General features: G+C 37.6%; 1 protein-coding gene across 3 annotated transcripts in view; it reads left to right on the forward strand.

The window, feature by feature from the left end:
* Nucleotides 1-7,697: 7,697 nt before the first annotated feature.
* The window catches only part of APC8 (anaphase-promoting complex subunit 8), an 80,250-nt gene continuing 71,897 nt past the window's right edge, over nt 7,698-16,050 (forward strand). The window contains exon 1 of one of the 3 annotated variants that reach the window (XM_089801702.1): nt 7,698-8,048. In XM_089801702.1, coding sequence (XP_089657828.1) covers nt 7,963-8,048 — 86 coding nt within the window. In that variant the 5' untranslated portion in view covers nt 7,698-7,962. Of the gene's footprint in view, nt 8,049-9,154; nt 9,436-16,050 lie in introns of those variants that run through there. The other 2 variants (XM_089801703.1, XM_089801705.1) reach the window with 2 other exon arrangements.

Below are 16,050 nucleotides of genomic sequence, written 5' to 3' on the forward strand. Positions count from 1 at the left end.
GTTGTGATCAGTCTTGATCACAAAACGTCCACCTACCAAATATGATCGAAATTTGGCCAATGCATGCATTATGGCCAACATCTCCCGGTCATAGACAGAATAACTTTTCTCAACTCCTCGGAGCTTCCTACTCTCGAATGCAATGGGATGCTTCTCCTGCATCAATACTGCTCCAATCCCATCACCTGATGCATCACAATGAAGCTCAAAAGGCTTTGTGAAATCCGGTAGAGCTAGAACTGGACATGAAGACATTACCTGCTTGAAATGCTCAAAACACCTCTGTGCAGCCCCTGTCCACACAAAGGCTCCTTTCCTGGTAAGATCTGTCAAGGGTGTAGCAATCTGTGAGAATCCCTTAACAAACATTCTATAAAAACCACATAAACCAAAGAATCCCTTAAGCTGTGTAAGGTTTGTGGGAGTAGGCCACTCTACAATAGCTCTAATCTTTTCGGGATCAACCCGAACGCCATCTGCACTAATGATATGCCCCAGGTAAAGGAGCTCAGTCATGCCAAACTCACATTTAGATTCCTTGGCATACAATGACTCTCTCTCCAGAATAGATAACACCTCCTCCAGATGATGTAAGTGCTCCTCCCAGGTCTTACTGAAGACCAAGATGTCATCAAAGAAGATCAAGACAAATCTCCTCAGCTGCTTCCTGAATACCTGGTTCATACAACTTTGAAATGTAGCAGGTGCATTGGTTAGACCAAATGGCATAACCATGAACTCAAAGTGGCCATAGTGACATCGGAAGGCTGTTTTCTCAATGTCCTTTGCTCTCATCCTGATCTGATGGTATCCAGATCGCAAATCAATTTTGGTGAAGAAGCATGCCCCATGCAACTCATCAATCAGCTCATCAATCCTAGGAATGGGATACCTGTTTTTAATTGTTTTCTTATTCAGTGCCCTGTAATCGATGCACATGCGCATTGTCCCATCCTTCTTCTTTACCAATACTACTGCTGAAGCAAAAGGGCTCTTACTGGGCCTGGTATGCCCCATCTCCAACAAATCCTTAATCGCCTTCTCTATCTCATCCTTGTGTTTCTTAGGATGACGATAGGGAGTAATCATAACTGGTTTGGCTCCCTCCTCGAGCTCAATAACATGTTCCATCCCTCTGTCAGGAGGAACCCCATGAGGAATATCGCTAAATACTTTAGCGTGTCTATCAAGTATCTTCTAGACATCTAGTGGATGACTCTTTTCTTGTGGCTCTGGTGAAGTTGGCATAATGTGGCACTCTGCTGCCCACTCTATGTCATCATGACGAAAAAGTCTCTGCATTCTCCTCAAGGACACTATTCTGCAACCTCCATCTGAAAGCCCTCTAAGTACCACAGTTCTCCCCTCATGCTGGAATCTCATCTCCAATTTCGCTAGATTGAGTGTGAACTCAACTAGTGAAGCCATCCATGTCATGCCGAGGATGACATCATAATCTCCCATGTCCACAACATAGAACTCATCTTCCAACTCGTAGCCATCTCCAAACCTGATGCGAAGATTAGATATCTTCCGAGTGCATAATAACTTATCACCGTTAGCCACCATGACTCTAAACCCATCATGCTCCTCTGTCTGTAACCCTCTCCTGGCTACCAACTGTGCATCTATGAAGTTATGTGTAGCCCCAGTGTCAATAAGAGATATCACTTTCTGCCCTTGGATAGTACCCCTGACCTTAAATGTGATTGCCTTTTGGGCCCCTGTCAAGCCTGCCAACGATCTATCATCCTTAGGAATATTGCTCTCCTCTATAGTGTTACCCTCATCTGAATCAGAGTGTTGATCCTCCCCTTCTGACTCTGACTCTTCTGCTGAAAAATACTCCATTTGATTTGCCTTAGCCTTGAGAGAGCATTTATGAGATAAGTCCCAAGGCTCTCTACAATGGAAGCACAACTTCTTCTTTCGAAGTTCATTCAAGGTTTCATTGTCTAGTCCTTTTGATCCTTCTTTGGGTTTGCTATACTCTTTCTGAAATGATTTTTTGTCTTTGTCCTTGCGGTAGGAAGAATCTGTTGAATGGTTTTTTCCTTTGTATACCGAAGGGGCTAAATCTCGTGCCTTTTTAGTTGCTTTAGCTAACGTGAGTGGATCATGTCCCTTCACCCAACCTCGTAATGGATCAGCAAGACCATCACAAAATAACACCACCAATCTCCTAGGAGAGATATCAGTAACAAGTACAGACAAGCGCTGAAACTCGGCAATGTAAGCATCCACAGAACCTGACTGTTTTAACTGTGCTAGCTCCTTGAAATGTAACTCGGGATCCTTAGTGTCAAATCTCCCAATCAATGTTTCGGTGAATTCCTCATAGGATGTAATCTGATTATGCCCCAAAGTCACCATGCCATGATGCCACCATTCATGTGCAACGCCATCCAAGTGCATAGCCGCATACTTGATAGCCTCCTCCTCAGGCATAGGATTAAGCTGCAAGTATGTATCTACCTTCTGCACCCAAGCTCGTGCAGTCATCTTCCCTGAAGCATCATAATAAGGTAAAGAAAGTTTTCCAACTTTCTTCCTCAGCTCAAAGTTTTGATTCCTCCCTCCTGCTTTAGGCATGTGTCTCATCCTCAAGTCCATATAATCTCTAAGAGAAATATCTGCTTGAAACTCTGGTCCACTAGCCTCCCAGTCCCTCCTGAACTGATCCTGTAACTCGGTAATCTGCGGTTCGTTTACTGGATGAACCGGATCTCTGGGTGGAAAAGTGGGTAGAAGAGGTCTCGAGCTCACAGTCCGTGTTGGGCGTGCAACGTGTCTAAAGTTATCAGCCTCATTCCCATTGTTGCCGTGTCCATTATTACCATTAATGTTATTCTCAGGACCATTGTTGTTGCCTTGGCCTTCATGGTTATTGTTTCCCCCGTTGTTATTGTTTCCCTCGTTGTTATTGTTTCTGTTGTTGGCATCACCTGGATTAATATTGACACCCATCTGTCTAGCCATGAGCTGCAACATCATGTCCATTCGCCTATTCTGCTCCTGCTGCATACGCTGCCCCTGCTCTAATGTATCCAGTAACTGTCGGAACAGTACCTCCCCTTGATCTGGACCAACATTTCTGCCTCCGCCTAATCCTGTATTCCTGTCATCTCGATCACCCATATTATTGTCCTGATCACAGAATATCTCCTCTGTGTCTGTATGGTTGAATTCAATGTCCCCCTGCATGGATGTACTAGACTGTTTGCTTTGCAAGTCTGAAATCCTATTTTGTCTTGCTCTGGTATCGCGGAAATTATAAGACCCTTGTCGCATGCTCAAACATAAATGCTTAGCCTGTGTTTTTTTACTTACTTTTTCCCTCTATCCAGCTGTTCCAAATTCCCTATAAAACCTCCACAGGATGGCAGGACTTATAGCTCTGATACCACTGTAATGGGCACCCCTGGATGTCCCATAAAACTAAACCAATTTGCTGAAATGAATTTTGTCAAACAGTTTGCATGCAACCTCTTAAAACCCCTTATAACTCTGGAAATCAAACGTTTATTTGTTTGTTGTGTTTCGTGCATGGAATTGGTATCATACAACATAAACAAGAGAGAAACTACAACAATATGCAAAGTGGAAATGAACTGCTGCTAATAAAATGTTATTTTTAGAATTCATAAAACCAAATACATGGCAGATTTATCAACTCACTAATTGCTTCAGCAATATTGTCATAATACTCCAGCCCATGCTTACGAACTTGTTGCTACAATACTTTGTCCTCCAATCAGTCCGATACCTTCATAATACCATTCCCTCCAAGCGGCATAAGCGTCGGACAAGTAGTGAAGAAGATATGAGCAAAATATCAAATCTGCCTGTAGCCGGAAATGCAACTAAACTGCCTGATACTAAAGCCAATAAGAAAGAATTCCAAAGGCCAAACCCCAAGGGAATGACGTCTAGAATGTTACAAGAGAGGATAGACGTCCTCAAACGCCAAGAACAAAGCTGCAACTCACACACCAATTTCTTCTCATATTCAACCTGTCTAATGAAGCCACAAATGCTTCCTTTTATTCTATTCCCACGGGTCCCCTCAACTCATATGGGCAATGTGGGATAAAAGATGTGTAATATAAAACATATATTAAAATAACCCTTATGTCTCCCTTGGGTACACATCACCATAAAATAAATATTAAAGTAACACTTTAATATTTTACAATTAAATTAGACGTTACTTTAATAAAACTTCAGGCATTAAAATGTATTAGCAATCGAACTCCGAATAATGCGAGTGATAGCTCATCGGAAAGCTCTCACCGAGGAGTATCAAATCCAATCCCCAAAATTGACCTGCACTGTGTCCTGCCGACTTACTAAAAATAGTAAGTATGCCTGAAACTGAGTAAATCAACTTCGTTTTGGCCCAAACTGGAAATGACTAGGCCAAAACACTCCAAGATCCCATTAAACCCTTCGTTAGCCCTCGGGACCATGTAGAACAAGGCTAACGCGCACACACTTGGTCAACTGCTAAAATGGGGACATTACAATTAGTTTATACGTTTATACTTCCTTAGATATTTGCAATCCTATACCAATGAATGTGGGATATTTGTGTTGATAATGGAATGAATAACTTTTAGTCAGTATCCCTCTTTTTTGGTTGTTCATTTGGGGTTTTCATAACATTCTATCATTTGTTTACATTTCTTTCCTTTAGTCAAGTTTTTGTTGCTAGATTATAGATGGAATTTATATTTATGGAAATAATAACCTTTCCTTTTTCATGTTTGTGATTGTTGATCATATATTTGAAGTAAGTTTAACTTTACTCTTGAGTACTTTTTAAGCTATTGTATGCAAAGTGGGTTTAGTTAGATTCATTTCTTTGCACTCTATTTGGTATTTTCTTCCCATTTCATCCTAATGTTTTCTCGTAGGAATACCACGTGTTTTAGAAACTTCACACAACAAGCAAGTCTCTTAAACAAATAGTCTCATGTCCAACTTAGCTCATCTAACACCATCATGACTTAACAACTACATGCTTAGGAGATAGGGGAACTCGTACCTTGACACCATCTTTTAGGAAGAGTTAGCCTATGCTTCCACATGTGGTGACAACTCATTCTTTGTTGCATGACCTTACACAAGAGTTATTCAATAGGTAGTAATGGAAGAATGATTTTGACAAAAGGTAACTAGGAATCCATAATAAGAAGTTGGGATTATGAATACAATTCCAATTTGAAAATGTATAGAGTTAGGGTTACAATATTATTTTTATACTTAGAATAACTACAATATCATTAATCTCAAACTACTACTGACCAATCTTTATATAGTCTACAACGACAAGTACTCTGCACTATGTGATATTATTAAAATTTATAGTAATCTATATAAGACATCTAAATATTCTACTTTATCCTTTTCATTTATTCTACTTCCTCTTCTTGGAATTATTTTTTGTGCAGTTTAAACTTCAAACTTTATTATTTATGTCTTCTTATGAGATTATAAATAATAATGATAAGATACCAAAATTAATTTATTCTATTATTTATTTATTTATTTATTTAAGTTATATTTAATCTAATTTTTAATTTATCTATAAACTAATTATCAATTTAAATTCTAAATTAAAATTGAGAACTAGAGAAAAACTAAATTTTGGTTGTTCCTTATGTGTCAATAAATTAAGGACATCACCCATCCTTGGGGATTATGCTTAGGTTAGCATGTGGTTTATTCATTGTCCCCATCATTATCTCTCTTCCCAATTTATCTCATCACCCCCCTCTCTCTATTTATGCATTGCTCTCTCTCTCTCTCTCTCTCTCTCTCTCTCTCTCTCTCTCTCTCTCTCTCTCTCTCTCCCCCTCTCTCTCTCCCTCTCTCTCTCTCTCTCTCTCTCTCCATATCTCTCACACTCATATACACATCCCTCTCTCTCTCTCTCTCTCTCTCTCTCTCTCTCTCTCTCTCTCTCTCCCCCATTTGTCCTTTACATTCCCATCTACTTGATGTAGTGCAAGGCACGAGAATCCCTAAAAGAGATGTCCTAGCCCCCAACAAATAACCACACAATGAAATAATAACAATAACAAAGATATTTAGATCCAAAATACTATCAATTATCATAATAGAATCATGACTTACATCCAACATGCTCGGTTGTAAGGCCTTCTGGGTTACGACTAAATACATTAGCTATTATAATAACAGTTCTACAAGACCTCGTAATATCCAAACACTTAGCTAGCCTAGATCCACAATCCTGAAGAAGCCCCAAGAAGAATCTAAACTATGAAATTTATACAATGATGATATTGACTCTGAGATCTATAAAAGGGTATTTTAAGTTATTGAAAAAAATTGAGTTTTGATAAAGAAATGAAATTTGACCAAAATAGGTTTAGAGGTCTTAAAAAGTGACATAGATGTGTGATTTTACCCAACCTAGATCCACAATCTTGAAGAAACCCCAAGAAGAATCTAAACTTGTGCTTGCAAGCCACCAAGGAACCTTCTTGTTTCCCAAGCCCACACTTAGCTACTAGCTCTACCAAACTTCACTCCTCTCAAGTACTCCATGCTGAACTCAATGACCGTAGACTCCACAAGACCCTCTACTTATACTAAACCAAGCTGCAAGTCGGCCTATCAAGTTACATTGAATAAGCCCTTATGCTAAATAAACTCTCAAGCTATAAGTTGACTTAGCAACGAACATTAAATACTTGAAATTAACATAATACTTAGGACAAGCCCCAAGTTTACAATGCATAACTAACTCATATGGTAACATAAAAGTATGCGCCCTTAGGCATAGGTCCACGTGCCATCCAACAATCCAAATCCAAGAGCGCATAAGCTAATTCCCATAGATCAAAGCTAAAAAAAAATCACCAAGGCCTGCTAGTAAATCAGGGACACGTTACCAACAACCACCAAAATGGCTCTAACTTCAACACAATTACTCTAATCATTATGCGCACATAAGACAAGGTCCACCAATATGCCTCAAACACATCCCCAACCACGCAAACCATAAAGTTCACAAAATACACATACATTCCTTATTTCTATTTCTATCTCTTTATCTCTCCCCCCTCTCATCTCTCTCCCTCTCCCACCCACCCCTCCCCCCCCCCCTCTCTCCTAGCTTTGTATCTTATGTCTCCCTATTACTTCCCTCTGTCCATTTATTTTTCCCCCTTTCTTTGTTGTTGTATTTTCATCTCTACCTCTATCTTTTTCTCTCAACATGTCTCTCTTTTACTCCCCAATCCATTTATTCTTCTCTCTTTATTTGTCTTTTTATTTTCATCTCTACCTCTATCTTATTCGCTGTGCATCTATCCCTACACACTTCTCTCTCCATCTCTCCATCTTCCTCTTTTTAGACTTCTATATCTATATGTATCTATTCACACATCTTCCTTCATCCATCTCTCTCTTTTTCCACATCTTTTTAATCTTAATCTCTTTACTCCCTCTCTCTTTTCTCTAGTATAAATTTAACATAACCCTATCTTTGTTATTTAAAAGTTTTGTTCTAGTTTGACTAACACAATTTCTCCATTACGACCTTTGTTACTCGAGCAAACATCATTTTTTTATTACTTGCCAAATGACCTTCCATACGTGTTTGATATACCCATTTCACACTAACACACACTCTTAATTAGTAATCACTAACAAGTGAAATTCAAAATACAAGACTGGAAAAATAAATGAATTATGATTTCTTACACGCCATTAAAGTTTACACGAACAACTCATCCATTGCCCAAGTAGATTTGGAAGATTAGTTTTGTTAGAGCAAATGAAAAGTCGTTTCTGTCCATCATAAAATACGAGTTTGAAAATGAAATAAACGCATGTTCGAACTCAATGTGCAAGTTCGGAGGAGGGAAAACTACAAAGTAGCCTTCACTGTCTGGTTAGGTTTTGGTGCTCTGCAACCAAAGAATTCGAAAGATGACTAGCAAAGAGGGCTGTCGAGTAGAACTCCGCGAAGCCATTCGACAGCTGAGAGATCGAGGCCTTTACGCCGCTGCTAAATGGTAACTACCACAATATTTTCATATTTTATGTTTTGTGCACAATGGTTGTATATCGACATTTTTGTTCTTTTTGGTTCAATGTTCTCGAGTGAGCGGGAAAATTTTCACCGTGCTTAGTTGCAACTACGAATGCCACCACATTCCGGTTTTTGTTGTCTGCACTGAACTTCAATGATAAGCGAGTTTGATGTTTATTGCTGTTATTATTGCAAAGTGGACCAAATATTCACCAACGGCTTGTTCTGAATGTATGCATTGGACCACAGAGGTCAGTGAATTGTAAACTGTGATTTCTGTCCTCTGCACTCAATTTTACGGCGACTGTGATTACATTTTGAAGTCTATTATATTCTTGTAGAAAGAGGCTAAAAATACGCTCGCTATTGTTAAGTTCCAGTCAATCGTAGAAGCAACTAAAGTTATGTAGTGTGCAGTGATTTTTACTGAACTCTTTGTGTTCGAATAGCATAGATTTTCTAAAATGTGGTAAATTATCCTCTTTTTTAAGGCAACCATAAACTTAGATGCCACGATCAAAGATTGTTGCTTCAGTTGAAGCCTCTGGCCTCGTCAACAGGGATATGGTGCTTCTAATGTGCTGGGTGCAGTCTTTTATCCAACGGTAGCAATTTATGATGTGTTTTGGTGTTTGAACAGTAAGCTACACTTTGAAAGCCCATATTCTATTCCTACTTATGCTTACTGCATTTGATATATAACAAAGATCAATGGCATTATTATTGTAAATATGTTAAAAAAAATTACTTGATTTCTTTAAAGTTCTAAATACACACATTCAACCTTATACGCAATGAAACGTCAGTATCTGTGGTCTGTATTTATATCCTGTACAATAATGGTTCATTTTAACTATAATGATCTGCTGAACCCCAATTGCTGTGCTCCTTCCTGGTTATTTACTGTAACAATATTTGCATTTGGTGGAAGATCATTGCAAGAACTGCAACAAAAATCATAAAATGTGTCCAATGGCGATTTCTTTGTTCTGCACTCATTTGGACTACAATTATTGCCTAAGTTGCTGATTTGGATTTGGGGATGGGTTCGGGTATGAGAATCGTATTTGTGGATTTGTGATTTTTTTCCCATTATGATTTGTGCTTATATATGTGTGTGTGTATGTATGTATGTATGTGCATTATATATATATGGATTCGTGTGTACTTATTCCATGTTTGGCCTGCGAGTCCTTGGGGATGTGTGTCGGATTATCCTGGATTCGCGTGGATTGGTGTTGGATTCTCCCAGGTCTGCATGGATTTGTGAGACACGAATCTGGATGAATCCACAGGGTCAAATCTGGAACCTGCCTGCAGTCTGCAAATCTGGACCCGGAACCTGATCATATGCCAGATGTGCGAATCTGGTAACATAGATTATTGCTGCATAATTGAGATTATTATTTGTGTAAGAATGGTGGAAAACTTCGTCAATTTCATTCTTAATACATACATTTGCCAGTAGAAGTAAACTGGTAATTTGGTAGTCTGTTAATGAATTTTACTGACAGTGGCCACATATTTAAGAATATGATATTATTATTTTTATTTGAGTTGTATCATATAATTCACTCAAATATATTCTTAATGCATACATTTGAATCTGAAGCGAGTAAAAAATGATCTGTGTGTTCCATAGAGGTTTTCAAAGCAATAATTCCTGCATTTTCCTGCATTTTGAAGGTTAGTGTTGTAATTCATATAAAAACTGCAAAATATGCATTCAGTTTTATTCCTATTAAATATATTTGATCATTACAAGTATGTAATTGGCAATTTGTATTCTGGATTGGTATTCTTTACATGAATGGTTGAATTTTGACTATTAAAAGTTAATAGCGGAACACCGATAAATCCATTCAATTGTTATCCTTAGTGAATACATTTGATCTTAGAAGTAGAAGATAATTTTATATACTATTCGTTGTAATGGTAGCTATATTTTGAAGTTCACGCTGTCACAATCTTAAGATTGTCAACAAGTTCACGCTGTCACAATCTTAAGATTGTCAACAAATTCACTTTATATTATTCTTAATGCATGCATTTGATTTAAGAAGTAACCAATTTGTTGGTTTTGAATTCTCTCCATGTATTGAATTTTACTTGAAAATGTTGCATTTAACCTGGAAATAGAGATAAAAGCAATAAGACCCAAAAGATACAAGAAATACACATGATTATCCTGGGAAAACTCTTCTAGAATGAAGGGAAAAACCCAGCCACATGACAAAAACCATTTTATTGATGATAAATTCAAGTGTACAATGTCTTTCGCTTGATGCGATATATATAACTCGTAGAGAGACTCTTCACATTACAACTGAAGGTCTCTTGAGTTTTCCAAAATATAACTCCTTACGTATTCTCATGCCTCAACACATGTCGAATGACACATGTTGTTACATTTAATATTACAGTTTAATCATAAATGTCCTCTTCAGCTGAAGGTGACCATAATGACAATAACGTCCAAAGATCTTTATCACATCTAAAATCTTCAACACGCCCTCTTAGCTAGATAGAGATCTTTAGCTAAACAGTAATAAAATCAAAGCTGCAACCAAAATGTCAATGATAAAATCCTATAAAATTCATGGAATTACTCAACATGAAAATCTGTAACAATTACTCATGTTCATGGAATCACTCAACATGAAAAACCTACAAAAAATAACATTCAACTTTCATCATTGACTCACTCAACATGATGTTGTCATGGAATCTCTCAACATGACAAACCTGCAAGAATCACTATCAGTTGTCATCATGGACCCCCTCAACGTGATGCTGTCATGAAATCTCTCAACATGACAAGTTAGTAAGGTTTACAACGACCATTTAATCACGGACTCTCTCAACATGACTTCCAACTCCCATCAAAAAATCTCTCAATGTGATGTCATCATGGACTCTCTCAACATGATGTTCACTCAAAAAGTGAAAGAGTTATTAGGTTAACCTTATAACTATAATCAATAAGAACTCATGATCAGCAAGAAATGCAATCGCAACTAAGATTCGTTTCCATCAAGAGTCTCAAAATCTACTATACAAAATATTAACATGTATAAAAATGATGGGGATTCACAAATTTGATCATCACATGTAGATGAAAGCTTCCTCTAGAGCTAAGACCTTCTTCGTCCCTCTCCCTTTGAATCAACGTCCTCAACTTATTGCATCTGGTTGCAGGGTGTAACCAAGAGTGGTTATTAATGCACACAGGAAAGAGATTAAATTTACATCAACTTATCATATAGATCAATCGATAACTTCTTTGATCAATGCAATAATATTGTGATAGTATCCTCCATCTGACGTTGACATTTTCTTCTCATTGCTTATCCTGTAATCAGGAGAGGTGTTAGTAAAATTATATAGATCAATTTTGAAATCAAAACATTATTCCTAGTGATATGCCAAAAGTCAAATATCACTAAATACTTAAGTTGGTGACAAACCAATTGTTGTAGACATCTTGCTACAAACATTGCTTCTTGAATATAACAAGCAGGCTGCCAGCAGAACAAGAGGATCTTGAATTGTTATCTCCATAAGGCACTTTGGCATAAATCTTAACAATCTAAATATTCTATCCGCAGATACGAACACATCTATCTGTCTGAAGACGTATAGAAATATGTGAACTTCCAGAAGTTGAGAAGAATTAATATAATTAAGCTCAAAGCATCTCTAGCAAAAAATACTCAGTATTTAATGCAAAAACCACAACAAAATTAAAATATAGCAAAGTCATGTGATATAAAAACTTATCCATCATCTGAACAAGGAGACGGGCATCATAATTTCGACGAAGAAAATGTGTGATTTCTCTTGAAGACTAACAAATGATACTGACAAGGAGAGAGAGAATCGATGTTGAAGGAAAATCCCTTTACACGAACAAATCTTTTCTCCTAGAATAGGCTCAAAGAGATCTAGTTTCCTTATTGTCACCATCAGATATTTCTCTAGAGTTCAATCCATGATGTCGTTGATAATTACAGCTAAGTTCAGAAAGTTTGATCCATGCAAATGTCTCTAGAAAATCTGAGCAAAGACGTACCCCTTATGATTTCTCATCAAGTTAACATGATGGTTAAGACATTGTCTAATGCTCCGGACACGAAAGCTTCCATCCAAAAAACCGTTACCAAAAACTCCTAGTTTGATCTTTGACAATTGTTGGTTCTCGATCTACACACAATCTAGGACACGTATTTCCTTGTAATCCATTGATAGTTGTCGTTTCTTGGGATCACAAAAAATCATCTCAGATAAATTTCTTCAATCAAGAGTTTTCTTCCAAATGATCCTCGAAATGATATCTAACACATGGAAATGTCAAGAGACGACAATCACAAAATCATGAGGAATTTTAATCACCGTTGGCAGTTACAGTAAATTAACGTTACAAAAAGGAACAAAATATGAGAGATATTTCCTTATAATGCAACAGAAGATTTTGAAATCTTAACATGTTGTTCTTCGTCTCCTCATGAAACTTGTCCAGAGCACGCTAAAAGGCTTTAATTACTTGCACGAAGAGCAAGTAATAAATGGACGAACTTCCAAAATATGAATCGGAGAGCCCAAAACATAATCGATGAGAAGTGAGAAGGCACCAAGTCCATGGATATGTAAGAATATGGAAAAAAAGAGTAATGAATCTGATTCCCAGACAATCGAGGATGATAGCTTCATCGTTTGCTTCAATGCTTTTGTGAAGTCCAAGACGACCATTGCATGTTGCTTCAGTAAATTTGATCGATAGACCTCCACCTCAAAATGCTGTGTGTAAGAGTAGCCTTGAATTTCTTCACACACAGGTGTTGTGAATGAACCATTGATCAATAGGGTGCAAACTCGTAAATTACTGAGGGCTAAAGATTCAAGCAGCTAAGGAAGCCGGATAAAGAGAAGGTAACCAAGCTCTGTCCATTCTATTATAGAATAGGCCAAAGGAACAGTAAAACATACCATATATGAATCACTTCAAACTCTGTAACATCCCAATTTCCTAGTTCTGAATTAGCATCTATCTTACTCAAAGAATACAGTTATAATTTCAAATTTTCAATTTTCATAGGAAATTAGTTATATCATTCATGTTCATGTGAATAAGATTTACCGTTAAAATTAGTTAAACAAAATTTCTTAACTAAAAACTTGAAATACCATCAGATGAAATTACTACAGAAATTGAATATCACATACCTCGGAAAACTGAGACCGAAAATCAAACCAAGGATGCTTTTGCAACCATCTGGAATAGTCCACAAATACTTTATAATAATTTCAAATGACGACTATCATCTAAACACCACTATCTCAAAATCAAATGATGATTACAATTAAATATCACTAAAATTAAAATTAGGGCATCACAAACCATTGTATCAATTAGGGCATCAATTACCATCGGTTCATTTAGGGCTTCTGATGCTGTTTTACCACTTAGGGCTTCCGCTACCACGAATTCAATTTAGGGCTTCCATGACGATGGATTTAAAGTAGGGCTTCCGCGACGACGGATTTAAACTAGGGCTTCGGCGTCGACGGATTCAAATAGGGCTTCAAATTTCTTTCCTTTCGATTGCCTAACTATGACAGTAACTCAAGGTTAGAAATATACTTTATTTGATATCCATATAAATGAAAAACAATCCACGATTCTATATCTTGCATCTAGGTGTAAAATTACGATAACAATAAATTGACTTAATTTAATCTTACCTCCTCATAATTAAAAATGATAATACCTGTTTCCGATAACAGTTGATTGCATAGCTTATCTCTGTCTGACGCATATCCAACATCTTGAGAGAGGTGAAACATTGTCAGGGGCTTAACCACCCAACCTTGGACCACAAATATCCCCACACGATCTTTGCTGAGAAAGGCCCTCCCTACCCGGAATTGACAGGGGACATCTTACCATCCATTGGGCATCATGATATATAACACGCCATACAACTTGGCAGTAGGAGATCACCATAACAGGAATTTGCATGAGCTGTAGTGCCTCTCCCATTTGACTTTTGTAAGTCGTCCTGATGGATGCAACCTTGCTGATCTTTTTTTGTGATGGATCATGATTGTGACCCTGAGTGGTCTACACCGTTGAGGTGTTTGGATTTATGTTTCTTTATCAGTTGCGTTGATTATGCTTTTGACTGATCTTTGAGATTATGATGTGATTTTTGGTTCACTGAGGTTTGTGCCAGTGGTTACCAGGAGCGATGTGGTATCATGAGGTTGTTCCGTGATTACCCTGAGATGTGTGCAGAGATTTCACTATGTTCTTTTACCATGCTACACTGGACTAGGTTCCTGTAGCAGTGGTTAGTCATGTTTTTGACTGTGTTTGCTTATGTGTTTTAAATGCCTTTTTAATGCAGAGTAGTCAATCTTTATTAAATGCATTAATGATTAGAAATGGATTGTCCATGTTGATTTATTGGGTTATGTGCTGAGGCATTTACCTTGTTATATTTCTGATTAGAGAGATATTTGTTACTCATGTTATGTTTACATTTGAGAGGACCCGAGGGTCAGATGCTACACTTTGATTCCAGTATCATGGATTTTAGACTACTATGCTGTTCAGTTAATCATATTGCATGATGATGCCATTTTGAGATGACAGTGTGTTTTGTGATGTTATCTGGTATTTGGACATATCTCTTATTATGTTGTGTGATGGATTTAATGCTATGGTTATTTACTTCATTCCTGCGTTGTTATGCTTTATGCGAACGTGAGTGATGTAAATAGATTATTTTAATATAATTAAATAAATGTTTAAATTAGGTGATTTAATGCATTTATTGCTTTGGCTATGTTATTATATGCAATTGCACTTGATCGTGTTGTTTAGTGTGCAGGATTTATATCCCTGGCAGTGGCACATGGAGTTAGTGATTCAACCATTCATATTTTACCAATGTCGTCTTTGTATGGTCGACGTATCCTTAATTAAATGTTTAATTTAAACCTTTCGGTGATTATTAAATCCGAACTCATTTGCATTATGTGATTAGACCAGTAAGCGTGTCTGTGCATTTAGAGGTTCGCATTGTCGCGAAAGTTATTAAGGAGATTTATGTGTTTTTGGGTTTTCGGGCTTTTTGATTGTTTTATTTTAATTTCTGGCAGCTTTGCCATAGATGAATTCCTATTTATAGGAATAGGCTGTTTTTGTTTGGGTCGATTCGGGGTTTAACTGGATTGGCTGGTTAAATGCCCTAATTGATTATTCACCCGAAAAGTGAATAAGTATCCAAAAAGGAATTTAATTCCTCACTTCTCACTTTCAAATTGGAAAGTTGGAGAGTAAAACACAAAATCCTCTTCATGAGGATTTACTGTTTTGTTCGTTGTGGGAGCTACGGGCGTGGGATCGTCGCGAGGTTGGGCTCGTTGGATCCAGCTCGGGGAAACCTTGGATTGCCGCGATTTTCAGCTACTTCTGCGGGATATTTATTTTATGGTTCAGATTCTCGTTTTGCCCTTTTGGTTGTGAGGTAGGGCTTTCCTGTTTTATTGTTTCTGCTCCGTTTCTGCTTCTGTTTTTGGTAGTCGTTTGTTTGGAGGCTGAGAACTAGTGTTCCCCTCCGTTTCTGTATGCTAGTTCTACCCGGTTGGGCGGGTATGAACATTTCCCTGTTTTTTGGGATGAGGGTTTGGAATTTTACGTCGTTATGCTGGCCGTTTTTGCATACGGTGTTCGATTTCATTTATTTTTGGATTTTTGGGGTTTTCGAACCCAAAGGCCAAATGGGTTTTAATTTTGTAATTTTCCAAATTTTGGGGTTTTTACCTCGTTTTGCGTGCCACCCTGTTTTCTCGGGTTTTCTTGGCACAATGTGGATTGTGGACCTTGATGATCCGTTTGGATATCAGTCAGACCACTTTTGCACTTTTATGTTGCATTGGGATGCGTGTTGTATCCGTACTCCCGACGTGTTCGGTTGAGT

The sequence above is a fragment of the Cupressus sempervirens genome, chromosome 9 (assembly GCF_028749045.1).
Source record: "Cupressus sempervirens isolate cs-2001-9-10 chromosome 9, ASM2874904v1, whole genome shotgun sequence".
Classification (NCBI taxonomy): domain Eukaryota; kingdom Viridiplantae; phylum Streptophyta; class Pinopsida; order Cupressales; family Cupressaceae; genus Cupressus; species Cupressus sempervirens.